Source organism: Leopardus geoffroyi, chromosome X (genome assembly GCF_018350155.1).
Source record: "Leopardus geoffroyi isolate Oge1 chromosome X, O.geoffroyi_Oge1_pat1.0, whole genome shotgun sequence".
NCBI lineage: Eukaryota > Metazoa > Chordata > Mammalia > Carnivora > Felidae > Leopardus > Leopardus geoffroyi.
The window spans coordinates 32,700,965-32,717,507 of NC_059343.1; the positions used below are offsets into that span (position 1 = coordinate 32,700,965).

Sequence of the window (16,543 nt, forward strand, 5' to 3'; positions counted from 1 at the left end):
GATGGTGTTTGCTTGGCTGTAAATAGCGTATTAATATCTCAAAAGGATTTGGATAAGATACACTATTCCTACTCAACAAAAACCTTTCCAGTTATAAAATTCTTCAGAGTTACAACTGAAAGAGCCTAAGAAATCATATACAACACCTTAGCTTCACTAATTAGGAGAAAGGCCCAGATAAATTAAGCAAGAAAATTCAGAATCATGTAGCCAGTTTAGTGGTGGACCTGAAACAGGAATCTGCATATTCTGAGTACAAATTAAGGACCTTTTCACCATATCACACTCCTATCATTTGCTGCAGTTTCATTGGTCTCAGTACACGGTTGCTGAAAGTGGAAAATGGATATTGGCTTCAAAAAGTTTGTCTCAAAAGACAATTTTTATGTGACAAACAGAAAAGCTCAAATAAGTGGATGGTTTAGCATATTCTGTCTTTTATGAGAAATTCACAACTAAACAGGATATTAGAGATTCATTCAGAAAAGAAAAACAGCTTCCTGGTTAGTGTGTGGATCTATTATAGACTCAGTCATTGGTGTGCCAACATTTACAGACATGGTCTAGGAACAAACTTTCCATTAGAATAAATAGACTTTGCAGATCTCTGATGCTTACCTTTTTAATAAGTGTTAAAAAAAACTTTCTAAAAAGCATTTTTTATGGAACTAGTTCTAAAACAGACCCTATAATCTACTTCCTTCCTAAACAATATCCTGAACATCATATGGCCCTTTCTTAGTAACTCAGATTCATTATAAACATAATCACTGATGCTCACAGCTTTGGGAGTTGTTAATATGGGAGGTGGTTAGAACCTACTCTAACCCTCAAAGGGTCTTCTCTCTTTTCCTCTGCCTTCAGATTAATCAGCTTTCACTTCTTGTTGCTGTCCGTGTGTTGATCTAGTTCAGCTCACCTCTGCCCCTTCTACCTTTTAGCTGTAATGTGCAGTGAGGCTTTCAAGTCTCATAGTCAGGTGTATGGATGAAGGTTGAATAATTTGATCCTTGATGAGTCTAAGGGAGCTGGGGCTTCCTGTAGGTAAAGCATAAGATAAATTATAATGTAAGACCTTAAGGGGTCATCTCTTGTTTCTGAGTTCATGAGACTAAGTTTATTTGAGTGTTTTCTGCATAAATGATATATTACTATCACAAGGATTATGTAAAATATTGAATAGCTACCTGAACTATCAGATAACCTCAAAATGAATAGAAAATAATTATTCAGTATATTTTGTTGTAGCTATTCCTGATACTCTTTATATATATATATATATATATATATATATATGTCGTGTGTAATTTTCTTTTTTTTTTTAAGTTTATTTATTTATTTTTGAGAGAGACAGAGATAGCGTGAGTCAGGGGAGGGACAGAGAGAGAGGGAGAGAGAAACTCTCAAGCAGGCTCTACGCTGTCGGCACAGAGCCTGACACAGGGCTCGAACTCACCAAACTGAGATCATGACCTGAGTCGAGACCTAGAGTCAGACGCTTAACTGACTGAGCCACCCAGGCGCCCCTTGTGTTTAATTTTCACTTCTTATTCTAGCCTTAAGAGCTTCATTGGGGTCTACTGTTAAAATTCTCAAAAAAAAAATTTTTTTAATGTGTATCCAATTTTGAGAGAGACAGGCAGACAAAGCACGAGCAGGAGAGGGGTGGCAAAGAGAGAGAGAGAGGGAGACACAGAATCCGAAGCAGGCTCCAGGCTCTGAGCTATCAGCACAAAGTGTGACATGGGGCTTGAACCCATGAACCATGACATCATGACCTGAGCCAATGTCAGAAGTTTAACCGACTGAGCCCCCCACACACCTCTGTTGTTAAAATTCTAATAATGATAGGCTGTCCGCGTACACTTGATCAAACTTGAAGTTAATAAAAGTAAGCATATAACTTATTGTAAAGGGTGCTTCCTTATGATTTTGTTACAAATGTTAGATCCTTATAAATAAGGACTAGAAATAGACCTTAATTTATGTTCTGAAGAATTTCTGAAAAAATTGTTTAAAGTTTATTTATTTTGAGAGAGAGTACGTGCATGTGTGTGTGTGCTCACAGGGGAAAGGCAAAGAGAGAGGGAGAGAGAATCCCAAGCAGGCCCCACGCTGTCAGCACAGAGCCCAACACGGGACTCGAACTCTTAAACCATGAGATCATGACCTGAACTGAAACCAAGAGTTGGATGTTTAACCGACTTAGCTACCCAGGTGCCCTGAATTTCTGAAATTTTAAAATCTCATGATATCTCCCAAATATTTATTAATCATCAAAGTATATTGTAGCCACTAGGCAACATTAGGTAATTGGAAGAACCTATGAAATTCTCATAAGGCTTTAATAGTGGCTAAAGGTATGGTGCAGAGTCACAGAGGACATGCTTTGTCTTCAATTGTGAACCACCAAGATATGTCTAAGATAACCTTGGTTTCTGGGGAGCCAAGGCACACGTTTACTGAAAATCTTTGCTACTCTACTGATCATAGAGCTGAGAGTAGGCTGCATAATTAGTTAAGTCAGATGCAAACCATCAATCTGTACATTTTTAATAAACAGTCCAGACTAGTGCTGAGTGCCTCCAAGAGAGTTTCAGACTTAAAACAGCACTTTATAAAGCTAGTACATTTCATTCCAAACTTGACCTAGGAGACCAAACTCCCAGGCATCCCTAGTATTAAGCATACGGATTCCCTGCAAGTTAACCCTATCCTTATTCATTTATTGTGTATTTTCTGACTGTATTTTTATTATCAGTTTGGCAGATCTCTTGTTTTTCCTTTTATGGATTAACTGCCACTGTGACAGTGACAAGTCATACTACTGTTTACTGAGCATTCATTCTTTGCCAAGCCATGAGCAAAGTATCTTATGTACATGACTTCATTTATAACTATGAGACTGGTGCTATTATTTAAATCTCACAGATGAAGAAAGCAAGCTTAGGGTTTTTGCTTTTCTCACATAGCTGTCTACTCTAACAACTTTTTCTTAACTTTATAAATGTGGAACTGATGTCCACCACTGAACAAGCTTGGGATACCAGTGAGATCACATTTGTTACTCAAACAACCACAGCCCCTGGTAATACAAGAATGTCTTTCTTCTTTCCCTGTCAAACCCCATTCCCACGGGAAATTTAAGAACTCTAGGATTACACATTAGGTCTAGAAGAGTAGGTCTTGACTCTTGCATTGAAGAAAAGATAATGGAATGCTAGATTAGTTTGTGCAAAGTCCCCATTTTCTGTTGCTCTTGATCTTCTTGCTACTGTTGCTAGTATGTAGTCTTACATCAAAACCCCGGCACCTAAACCAGACTTTCTGGTACCCAGAACAGTTCCAGGGACACTAAAGGAATCACCACAGTAATTGAGACATAAGTTGCCCTAGCTGGGCTGGCAGTAATTTCTAGCAGTGCTAGAAAATGAAAAGCGAACCTTTTTATGTAGCATTTCACTTACCTGTGCCCACTCCATAATACATTAGGCCTGATTTCCCAGTGTTTCAGCCATTTAGTGACCTTGTTGTTTCAGTTTTTATATCTCTGGTCTCTTCTATAGGCAGACTCCTAGAACCAGGGTGGCTAACTGAGGAAGAGCTAACTTAGTATAATCTACGACTGAGTGATGTGGCTAGTGATGTTAATCTTATGAGTAATTTATATGAGAGGTTCTGTAACATTGAATCTTCCAAAGGATCTTTGTTTCCTTCTTCAGAGAAGGAACTTCCCCACCCATTTAAGCTTGGAGTGCCTAATAGATTTGGGAGACCAATGGCAAGATTCCATGTGTCTCCAGGCTGGAATTTCCCAAACTTTCTGAATTTATGGTGCCTTTAATTGTCAGAGTGATTTTTTTCATAGCAGCCATAGGTTGAAATAAATGCCTAATAATTCCATTTATTAAGTAATTAGGTCCAAACAACTTAATAAGTATTTATATCCTGACAGCTTAGTAGCCATTTGGAAAAGTAATATACCTAAATTGAAAGAAAGGAATATTTTTATTTCAACTTTAAATAGGCATGCAGTTACTTATAGGATGTGTGTGCCTCTTGGGCACTGTCCAACTTCCCTAACCATTGGAATCGTATTGGATACGGTCACCTCCATTTCCTGTTCCATATTGATTTTTCATACAGTATGTTTTTTTTTAACCACAGCTGAAAATCCATCTTCACAAAGGAAATGAATATTGGAACTATCAAATGATGAAAATGTTAACTACCTTAAGCTGGTAGTTTGTGTGGTGTGCAACAGATCTCGAATATCAATGCATTTCCTTCAGAAATACAAAATATCTGCTCATTCTCCATGAATTTGCTGCAGCACCCTCGGGGCCCTTGGTGCATAGTTTGGGTACCAGTATGCTAGTTCCTTGCCAAACCAAGAAGCATCTGGCTTTGCCCTCTTCCCCAAACAGTATGTGTCTAGCTACTCCACTTCTACATAACTATTAGGGGAAATCATATGATTATTTCAGAACAAAAAATGTTGCTTCAAGGGGAGCATAAATAGAAGTATCCTATACATTTCAAAAGATAGTTTCTCTTGCTAAAAAAGGATGTTCAAGTGCTGTCTCATTAGAAACTTTTCCCTAAATGTATTTATTTCACAATCATATATTACGTTTGCAGTGCTGCTTCATAATTAGAGACACAGTCCATGGTTTCTCAGCTTCTAGTGACTTAGTCTTAAAGCTCCTCCCATTGTGCGTTTTCATTTATTCGACGCTTATCAAATTCTATTCTTACCAAGTTCTTTACCAGGTATTATGAAAGACCGGTTGGATCAAAATACTAATAATACACAGACTCTGCCCTCAGGAAGCTTACAGTCTTGAGTTTTGATAGGCATATCAAAAATAATAATATAGTTTAATTACTTGCTGTAATTGAGTTATATGCAAATACCTAGAGTCTGTAGCACCTCTGTCTAATGACGCGGATAGTAGAACCTGGAGAAAGTTTTTACAGGCTGTTACATCTGAATAGAATAGGAGTTCATTAAGCATATGAAATATTAGTACACAATTAGGCATGAAACAAATGGAGAATGGTAAGATTTGGTTTGAATGGAGGGATAAGGTGCATGGTAGGTGTAGTGGCTGAAGAAATTGCCCAATAGCCATATCTTTCCTATCTTTCCCCTTCTTTCCATTCCTGTTGCCACCGTTCTAACACATGGCCTCATTATTTCTCAGTCTGGTCTCTTGTCAGCAGCCTCTTACCTGGCCTCTCTCCCTTGAATTTTCTCTTCAACCTACCCATAAATCTGTTGTATTTATACATTTTTCTAAGTAATGAAGTATTGGTCTAAAATCTTGAATGCCATCAAATAGTTTGAATATTTTAGCTTAATATTAAGTGCCTCCATGATATGGCTATTGGCCCCCATTTCCAATTTTATTTTTCACTTCCCATTTTGATTCTTACACTCTGCACCTATTGACCACTCACTGTTCCTTATTTATGTCCCTTGTTTTATTCAGTTCCAAGCCCTCGCACTGTTTTGTTTTCCTAGGATGTCTTTCCTCACCATCTTTGCACATCCCAATTTTACCAGTCCTTAAAAGGCCGACCAAAAAAGCTTTGCAGGGGTCCTTTAGGTCATCTAAACATGCCTACCCAATAGAACTATGTCTGCTTTCTCACCTTGAGGAGCATCCACCATGGTTAGTCTTGTATTAGAGTTCTTGGTAATCTCTTTTATCTTCATTATCGTTTACACTGAAGAACCTTGTGGGCAGAGGCCTCTGCTAGTCATTTTTGTAACTTGCTATGATCTCCTTGTACATAGTCTGTATTCAGTAAATATTTCCTAAGAAAAAGAATTTTGTTCACCTAAGAGAAAAATGTCAACATTTGTAATGTTAAATAGTGGTTCCTTTAGCAAAATCAGACCCAAGGTGAAAGAACTGATTAGATCATTGGAGTAGAGATTTTTCAAAGGTGGTTCTCAACTTTCAGGCCTTATCATCTGCTGTTTTTCAGGAAATCTTTGTACGTGACTGCACTTGGCTAAAGATTTTTGGCATTAAAATATCAGTTTTAGTATCCTACAATGCATTAAGAAATATATTCTACAACTACCTCTTTTATTTAAGGCAGTAATATAGGTAGTTACATGAGCCATTCTCATTTATTTTTATTCTTTTCTTTTGAAGAGAAAGCACAGGTGAGAGCTATTAGTTTTGAAATCATGAAAAAGTAGTTACATTTTTAAGATAAATATATTTATTTGGTGGGTGTGAATGTGTCAGTCTTACATTTAAATGTTTTCTTTAGTAAGGCTTTTTCCCAGCTGAACCTAAAGAACACATTTTAGATTTTTCTTTATTTCCTTTAATGAGAAAATTACATGTTTGAATAACACCTCAGTATTGTGTTCTCATTCTGTATACTTGTCACATTATTTAATCTCTGATACAGGCATACACATGATTCTGGACAGCTGTGGGCTGACTCACACCCTTTGATGAGAAGGAGGCAGAGGGAAGTGATCAACTTTAGTTTTAAACATCACTGCCTTAGTTTTTGAAGTCCAAATACAAGCCCTTGCATCACAGGAAATGCCCATTATTTTCGGAAAAGATAGTCTGATCTTCTCCTATATGTCCAAGCTGCCACCTTCTCCTTTATTTTGTTTCCACATTGAAAAAATCTTAATTTTGGTATCATTCATTAGATTTCCAAATTGCTTTGATGAGGCCCTACCACAATTTTCTGTTCCCTAGCATATGGCAGACATAACTAATCTATAAGTGTCTTTCCTATGGGTCAGATTCTTATTCCAGGTAGTATCTTCTAATTGACCAGATTTGGCAAGTAACATAAAATTTACTTGCCAGCTTATTCTAGAGTTCTCAGTATTATATTACTTTGCCTCTCAGTACAAGAAATACACAGAATGTGTTTGTGGAATGTTCTTGGTAATTTGATTAGACTGGGGTTAGAAGAGCTGTGTCCTACTATAGGTTTACTTACAGTTAGTTGTTTAACCTTCTGAATTAGCCTGCTTTCTGGCTACAAGAGTTACCTGCTTTCCTTGACCCCGTTTTCCATGTAGATAGCATAAAAGAAAGTTTTCTCTGAGCAGAATTTAGTTTTTTCTCTTAAAAATCTTAAAATACATTGTTGTTGATTGATTGGCTTATTTTAAAGAAAACTGTCCCAAAAGCCAGGGATATTTTAGACTGTATTAATACATTGTGTTTAAAAACAAGGAATGTTATGGAGTATTGCACTGAGTGTAGGACACTGTATTTTATGAGATAAAGATAGTGCAGAGACTCCTGTCCATTTTATGTGCCCAACACATGAAGAGACTAGACCTGTTTATCCTGGAAAAGAGAAACTTCAGGGGAAATCATTTACCATCTTCATGTATTAGGTGACTTGTTACATGGAAGAGAATTGTATGTCATTTCAGAGGGCATAACCAATGGCTAGGAAGTTGTTAATTCAGTGAAATGTCCTTTGATAAAGGGCTCAGAGGAGCCTGTATTCAAATAAATATGACAAATGTATTCCTTTTTTGGAGATTTGCAGATACAGATTAAATATATATTAAGGACCCTCAAAAGTCACACAGTAACAGATTTGTTAAATTTGTTAATCCCAACATTCCATAAACACCTTCCTCAGAACTAGTTTTCTAAGAAGCTCACATTTCGGTAGTGGTTCTCAGACTATGGTAGTGAGACCAGCAGCATCAGCATTACCTGGCAATTTACGAGAAATACAGCTTCTTAGCCCCACCCCAGACCTGCGGAATCAGAAACTTCCGGAGGCGGGCCCAGCAATCTGTATGACTTAATTCGTGCAGGGAATTGTCATGCTGCCACTGTGAGAAGTAGTGCTAAAAAATTTCACTGCTATTTTCCAACTCAGAGCACCCTTTTAGTTTCATTTCTAGCACTTGCCACAACTTTTATTTTTTACAGTTTCTTCTTAATGATATTCTAGGACTCTATAATTCATTGTTATAGATAGTTATCTTAGGTGTAGAAGGAAGGAAAGTCTTATGAAAGCCCTCTCATAGTTTTCGATCTGGTATCAATTTGGATACTTTGAAGAATCCTAAGTAGTGAATCCATATCTTCTGTAAAGTGAAATACACATTTCTATAATGAGGTAAACCTTAAATTCATTGCTATTGTTGCCATTTAAAAACAATTTTTTTTAAGTTTATGTATTTATTTTGAGAGAGACAGAGTGAGCGGGGTAGGGTAGAGAGAGAGGAGGAGAGAGAGAATCCACGCAGGCTCCTCACTGTCAGTACAGAGCCTGATGCAGAGCTCGAACTCACACTGCAAGATCATGACCTGAACTGAAATCAAGAGTTGGATGCTCAACCGACTGAGCCACCCTGGGAACCCCTATTGTTGCCATCTTTAAAGGAGCACTTAACTGTTTTTCATTTTTCATGTACTTCAAAATGTTCTTTGTAAAATATAGACTTTTCTTTAATATCTTAAAATTAGCTGTAATATGCCTTCTCTTATGTTAGAAGTCAGTAAGATTAGAGAGTTTTCTGATTTCTTTGCATTAGCAGAGATTAAATTCTTGTAGCATTTTATTTATATGAACAAGTATGACACTTTTAGAAAAGTGAAATTGAAGTATAGTTTAAAATGAATCTGTATGGGGCACCTGGGTGGCTCAGTTGGTTAGGCATCTGACTTTGGCTCAAGTCTTGATCTCGCGGTTTGTGAGTTCTGGCCCCGCGTTGGGCTCTGTGCTGACAGCTCAGAGACTGGAGCTTGCTTCCGATTCTCTGTCTCCCTCTCTCTCTGTCCCTCCCCGCTCACACTTTCTCTCTCTCTGTCTGTCAAAAATGAATAAATGTAAAAATTAAAAAAATAAAATGAATCTGTATGTTAAAATAGAAATAATTCCCCATAAGTATACATATAACTAGTGCCTTATTTATTTTACTGGGTATCATAAATGTGCATTTTGAGTGTTTATATGAAATGTCTCTAGTGTTTATGCAGAAGAATTTTCTTTTTTTTTTTTTCTCTAGGACAGTGAAATTGGGTTAAATATTTTAAAATATCACAATATATTTACTTTAAGTGTACTTAGAACAAAATAATTAGTGTTCCTTGGAATGAATTATGGCCAAATTTATCTTAATTTCTTGATGCTATTTTGTCATCCCTTCCCTTCATACAAGCAGGGGTTCTCTGGGTTTATGTTGCTAGGTCAGTTGCAGCTTTATTTAGGTTTATTTAGAGGGACAAAGACTGGTAGTCTGGAGACTGGATTTTGATTTGGTTGCTGCTGTGCAACAGCAGAATGCCTGGGAGGTAATCCACTTATAACAGTGAGTATAAGCAGTGGAATCGCTATTACTATATTTAAACGCCGATGGTTGGCAGGAATGTGCTAAAGTCTGAATCTAACAGCTAATTATGTCACTGTCCCTGCCCAGGGCAACTGCTACTGAAAGGACATGCTCATGTGATGAGGAAGACAGCAGAGGTGGTGGTTTGGAGCTAAATGTTACTTTGTTGCTGACTCAGGGTTAGAGGTTTAGGATGTTGGCTGTGGTTTCTAAAGAGCACCCAGCCGTTTTCACCTTGTGTATGAAGTTTCCACGTGTTTTTTTAAATTATAATTTTATGCTTATTATTTTCTCTCTCCTTAGTTTTCCTCACAGGAGAAAAAGCCAATTCGGTATTGAAACGCTACCCAAGAGCTAATGGACTTTTTGAAGAAATAAGACAGGGCAACATTGAGCGTGAATGCAAAGAAGAAATCTGCACATTTGAAGAAGCAAGAGAAGCTTTTGAAAATAATGAGAAAACTGTAAGTACACTGGCAATTTTTAAGAGCCGTTCACAAGCTTTGCCTACCTTTTGGATGGATGTCTGCAGTCTGCATTCCCAAATGGCATGCATTGCTACCAATTACAAATCGATCCCACACTGCCTTTGTGAAGAACTCTGCAAGTGGCATCTAACTAAGAATACTCTGTGGATAGCAGAGCCAGGTTCACTTCCCCGTGTGTTGGTCTGTCTTCCAGGGCCCTGTTTCCACAGGACTCTGCTGAGCTCAGATGGATCATCCTGGCAGGGGGGAAGCACTTGTTTCACACAAGGCTCTGTTGGGGAAGAATATAGATATCATCACCTGACTCTGCTTAATCAGTGAGAAAGAGTGGAGGAACCTAATAGAGGCTGACACGGTTTTAAAAATCTTTTACTCCTGGGGCGCCTGGGTGGCTCAGTCGGTTGAGCGTCCGACTTCGGCTCAGGTCATGATCTCATGGTTCGTGGGTTTGAGCCCCACGTCGGGCTCTGTGCTGACAGCTCAGAACCTGGAGCCTGCTTCAGATTCTGTGTCTGCCTCTCTCTCTGCCCCTCCCCTGCTCTCGCTGTGTCTCTCTCTCTCTCTCTCTCTCTCTGTCCCTCTCAAAAGTAAATAAACATTAAAAAACATTTTTTACAAATAATAAAAATCTTTTACTTGTAGTACAAAAGAAAAGACATATCTATTTTTGAACTCAACTCCCTTCCCCACTTTAAGAAAAACTCCTCTTTACCACTCTTTACTCTAGAAGGCATGCTCTTCCAGGAGAGCAGGGCTGGAAATGCAAACGGCAGTGGTGTAAATTCTGTGGAACTGCTCTGCACTTGGAAATTACATTACCAGAGGTAGCCAGCATATAAAGATCCATTCCCGTGCACCGACCTTGAAAATAACACTGGGCGCTAAGTAAGTGATGTCAGATGTGCTTAGAGGGACAGCATTTATGTCTTAGAAGCAGCAGATACAGAAGTTTTAATGAAAGGGGTTTTGATCTTTTGTTATGTAGAAAAGGACCCAGGAGGTAAGAGGAAGGAGCTCCAGGAGAGAGGATCAGGGAAGCATCATTGTTGTATTCCAGTGTGCATAGCAAAAACAGAGTGTATAAATTGATAAACTGTGAGCATCAGTTTTTATGTTTTTATTTTTTTACTGAAGTATAATTGACATACAGTACTAATTAGTTTCAGGTATGCAACATATTGATTGGGCAATTGTATGCATTATTTAATGCTTACCACCATGAGTGTGGTCATCTTTTGCCACCATACAAAGTTATTGTTATTACAATATTATTGGCTATGTTCCCTATGGTGTACTTTTCATGACTGTGACTTAACTTATTTTATCATTGGAAGTTTTTATCTGTTAATACAGTTATCTATTTTGCCCATCCCTTCACCCACCTCCTATCTGGCAACCACCAGCCTGTTCTCTGTATTTAAGGGTATATTCATTTGTTTTGTTTTTTAGATTCCACATATAAGTGAAATCATAGAGTATTTGTCTTTCTCAGTCTGGCTTATTTCACTTGGCTTAATACCCTCTCCGTCCATGTTATTGTAAATGACAAGACCTCATTCTTTTTTTATGGCTGAGTAGTGTTCCATTGTGTGTGTGTGTATGTACCACATCTTCTTTATCTGTTTGCCTATCATTGGACACTTAGGTTGCTTTTATATCTTGGCTATTGTAAATAATGCTGTAGCAAACATCGGGATGCATATATCTTTTCAAATTAGTGTTTTTATGTTCTTTGGGTAAATACCCAGTAGTGGAAGTTACTGGGTTATATTTCTATTTTTTTTTTTTTGAGAAACCTCCATACTGTTTTCCACAGTTGGTGTACTAATTTACATTTCCACCAACAGTGCACAAGGCTTCCTTCTCTCCACATCCTTGTCAACACATTATTTCTTGTCTTTTTGACAGTAGCCAATCTGAAAGGTGTGAAGTGTTATCTCGTTGTGGTTTAATTTGCATTTTTCTGATGATGAGTTATGTTGAGCATCTTTTTATGTGTTTGTTGGCCATCCATATGTCATCTTTGGCAAAATGCCTTTTCACATTCTCTGCCCATTTTTAAATTTGATTGTCTATTTGTTTAAAGTAGTTTTTAAATCTTACTTAAATCCCACAATCAAAAACAAACAAAAAAATCATCATCCATAATCCCATCATGCACTCACAAAAGCACTGTTATTGGGCTTTTAATTTCTTTTTGCCTTTTTTCCCCCTGCACCTGCTTAGTCCTTATTTGTTTTATTTTACATATTTATTTTTTTCTTCTTATAAAATTAATATATGTTCATTGTAGGGAAATTGAAAATATAGTAAAACATGAAATGAATAAATCATTTCAATATTTAGCATCATCAGTTTTGTAATTTTGGTATATATTCTGGCCTATTTTTAATAAATAGATAATTAAACATTTTTTTAATGTTTATTCATTTTTGAGAGACAGAGACAGAGTGCAGACAGGGGTGGGGCAGAGAGACAGGGAGACAGAGAATCGAAAACTGAGCTGTCAGCACAGAGCCCAGCGTGGGGCTTGAACCCACGAACCGTGAGGTCATGACCTGAGCTGAAGTCAGACGCTTAACCAACTGAACCACTTAGGTTTCCCATACACAGGTAATTTTTAAAGAACAGTAGTATTGTAGTGTAAATAGTGCTTTGTAGCATGCAGTTTTTAACTGGCTCATGTTTTTAAAACAAGCAAAACTTAGTTTTTGATATTATCTTTTATCAAAAAATACAAATTTTAGGTATTCTGTCATTTTCATAAAGCCAGAATTTTCATCCTGCTTTGTCATTCTCCTTTAAAGGAAAGGTAAGAACTTTAGTGGGAAGATACTTTGAAACTATGTAAGTCTTCTGTTCTTCATCAGACTTCTGCCCACTAGTTTTAATATCTGCTATTGATGATTTTTGACTGAATCAATTATAGTTTCCAGTGGTGATTTCTAACTCCATCCTGTGTACATTTGTTAGTTGACATTCCACTATGGGCAGGAACAATCTAGCTAGCTAGCTATACAGACCTAAAGATTACTTTATTCAAGAGCTATAATCCATTATTGTCAATGTTTTGGTCAAATTGTCCCATATTTGGCTAATGGAAGTTTCTTCAGACTGGTTCTCTGCTTCTTTGACATTATCATTTTTTTAAAGCACTTTTTTACTTTTTGGATGAGCAAAATGTTCCAGGATCATCATGTACTTCCCTGCCCCCGCCTTGGAATTGGCTTTTTCTGTGAGGAGCCTTGGTTACTTTTATTAGAAATAGCATTTAGAAATCAAGATGTAGTAGCTAGTATATTCTCATTGCTATGAACGTACCATTGCTTCTGGGCCTTCCAGCACCAGAACTTGGGGGAAAAAATCACAAACACATGTATATGTACAAAAATGTGAACTTACAGATTCATCCTGCTGCTGTCCAATTCCAGTACCCCTCAGGGTTCTTATTTGTTTCCCCTTTCTGTATTTGTAGATGAGATGGAGATATTCTCTGTTTTTTTGACAGTGAGAACCGTGGCTCCCAATAACATCAATATATTATCTCATTTACTCAGTCCTACAGCACACACAGAGTGGTTTCAGAATTATAATACTAATACCATAGTGGGGAGAGGGACAACTTTTATATTCATTCATTCATCCATATCATTCCATATGTATTCAGAGATTATTCTGTTTTTTAGAAGCTGTATACTACTTTCTTATAAGGATGTGCCAGTGTATCCAACCAGTCAACTGTATTTGGGTATTAACTAGTTTTGAGTATTTTTGTACTTTACAGATAATGCTGTAATATATAATTTTGTGCTTCTGTATTTTTGCATTATTGGAAGTGGATCTTCAGGGTGAATTACAAGTGGATTGGTGGTCAAAGGGTTAATGCATATGTAGTTTTGTTAGATATTGCCAGAATGCCCTCAATAAGGGTTGTACTATTTTGTACTCCCACCAGATATTTGAGAATGAAATATATATATTTTATGACAGTCTTAACAGCAGAGAGTATCTAGAAAATTTTGACCTGTTTGTCAAGTCATTGGGTGAGATGTGATATTTTGATGTTGTTTCTGCTTATGAGTGAAGGGGCATATTTTGCCATGTGTTTTACGGGCCATTTTTATATCTATCTTGTGAATTGTCTTTGTCTTTTGCCCACTTTTCTATCCGGCTTCTGATCTTTTTTTCCCCTCAGTTTCTAAAAAGTATTTTAGAGATATTTGTTTTTATTGGTGATGTGTATTTCATATATTTGCTTGCAATTGTCATTTATATTTTGACTTTGCTTATGGGTTTTTAATGCATTTTTTTTCATTTTCATTATAGCCATAAGTTAAACACATATTTTATTGAATATAGATTTTTGATCATAGTCAACAATCTTTATTTATACCCTAGGGATAGAGGAATTCACAGTTTCTTCTTACAAATATACTTGAGTTTTGACATTGAGATCTCTGTTTCACTCACTGTTTATTCTTGAGTATGGCATGAATTATGGATATAATCTTTTTCACATGCTATTCAGTTGTCCAAAGACCATTTTTTATACAATCCTTCTTTGCTTCAGTGATTTTAGTTATCCTTTATCATATTCCTAATTTCAATATATACTTAATTGATTTCTAGATTTTATATTCTAGTTCATTGGTCCATCATTCTGCTAAAATGCCATTACCACACTGCTTTAATTAGAGAGGATTTTCAGTGTATTTTAGTATAAATTAGAACCAGTTCCCCTTATATGCTCCTCTTTTCCAGTGTTTTGTGAGCTATTCTTGCATGCCTGCTTTTTCATATAAATTTTAGCATTAATTTGTCTAGCTCCAGAAAAAATAATTTGTCAGTATTTTTATTGGGATTTCTTTTAGTCTGTAAATTAACTTAAGGGGAACTAACATCTTGAAGATATTAAATCACCTTCTCCAAGAGGAAATTTCTTTCTTTTGGTTGAAATCAACATTTCTGTCTTGCAGGAATGTTTTGTAGTTTGCATCATACAAATTGTGCACATTTTTTGGGTGGGCCCCTAAGTATTATTACTCTATTGCTATTATACATGGGGTGTTCTTTTCCATGGTATATTCTAACTGGTTATTATTTGTGTATGTGTAAGCTACCAATTGTTTTAAACCTTGCTGAGTTAAATTGGCTTATGATTAGCCACAAATATTTAAAGTGTACAATTTGGTAAGTTTTAGCATATGCACACACCTGTGAAACCACACTGTGAATCACTACAACCAACATAGTAAACAAATGCATCATTCTCAAAAGTTCCTTCTTGCCTCATTATAATTCCTCCTTCCTCTCCCCACGATCACCACCACCCCAGGCAGTGATTGATCTGATTTCTGTTACTGTAGTTTAAATTTTCTAGAGTTTTCTGTGAGTGAAATCATGCATTGACTTCTTTTAGTTGGCATTGATTATGTTCAGATGCATCCATATTGCACATATCAATAGTTCATTCATTTTTATTGCTGAGTAGTACATTATTGTATGTATATGGACATTTGGGTTGTTTCCATTTGGGGCTGTTACAAATAAAACTGCTGTGAAGACTCATGTGCTAGGCTATTGACTTTTTTCAAAAATATATTTATTTAAATTCAAGTTTGTTAACATACAGTGTAGTATTGGTTTCCGGAGTAGAGCCCAGTGATTCAACGCTTACATATAACACCAAGTGCCCATCCCAGCCAGTGCCTTTCTTAATTCCCATCACCCATCTAGCCCATCCTCCCCCCACATCCCCTCCAGCAACCCTCATTTTGTTGTCTGTCTTTAAGAGTCTCGTATGATTTGCCTCCCTTTTTGTTTTTATCTTATTTTTCCTTCCCTTCCCCTATGTTCATCTGTTGTGTTTCTTAAATTCCACATATGAGTGAAATCATATGATATTTGGCTTTCTCTGACAGACTTATTTCACTTAGCATAATAACACTCTAGTTCTATCCACATTGTTGCAAATGGCAAGATTTCATTCTTTTTGATCGCCATGTAGAGTGTGTGTGTGTGTGTGTGTGTGTGTGTGTACACACACATACCACATCTTCTTTATCCATTCGTCAGTCAGTGGACATTTGGGTTCTTGCCATAATTTGGCTGTTGTTGATGGCGCTGCTATAAACTTTGGGGTGCATGTGCCCCTTCAAATCAGCATTTTTATATTCTTTGGGTAAATACCTGGTAGTATGCAATTGCTGGGTCGTAGGGTAGCTTTATTTTTAATTTTTTCGAGGAACTTCCATATTTACAATCACACCAAAACCTGTAAGATAGCTAGGAATAAACCTAACCAAAGAGGTAAAAGATTTGTACTCTGAAAACTATAGAAGGCTTATGAAAGAAATAGAAGAAGACACAAAGAAATGGAAAAACATTTAATGCTCATGGATTGGCAGGACAAATATTGTTAGAATGTCTCTACTGCCCAAAGCAATCTACACATTCAATGCAATCTGTATCAAAATAACACCAGCATTCTTCACAGAGCTAGAACAAACCATCCTAAAATTTGTATGGAACCACAAAAGACCCCGAATAGGTATTGACTTTTTTAAATTAACAAACCATATATTTATTTTGATATGAGACCTAAGGAATCTCATGGTCAAAGTTATACTTCCACAGATGCATTCTGTTTTTTAAACTTTTTATTTTGAGATAATTATAGAGTCACAGAAAATTACAAAGA

General features: G+C 36.7%; 1 protein-coding gene across 4 annotated transcripts in view; it reads left to right on the plus strand.

The window, feature by feature from the left end:
* PRRG1 (proline rich and Gla domain 1) overlaps positions 1 to 16,543 on the plus strand; it is a 309,337-nt gene that overhangs the window by 239,672 nt on the left and 53,122 nt on the right. For all 4 annotated transcript variants that reach the window (XM_045470525.1, XM_045470527.1, XM_045470528.1 and 1 more), the window contains exon 3: positions 9,659 to 9,819. In XM_045470525.1, coding sequence (XP_045326481.1) covers positions 9,659 to 9,819 — 161 coding nt within the window. The remainder of the gene's footprint in view (positions 1 to 9,658; positions 9,820 to 16,543) is intronic.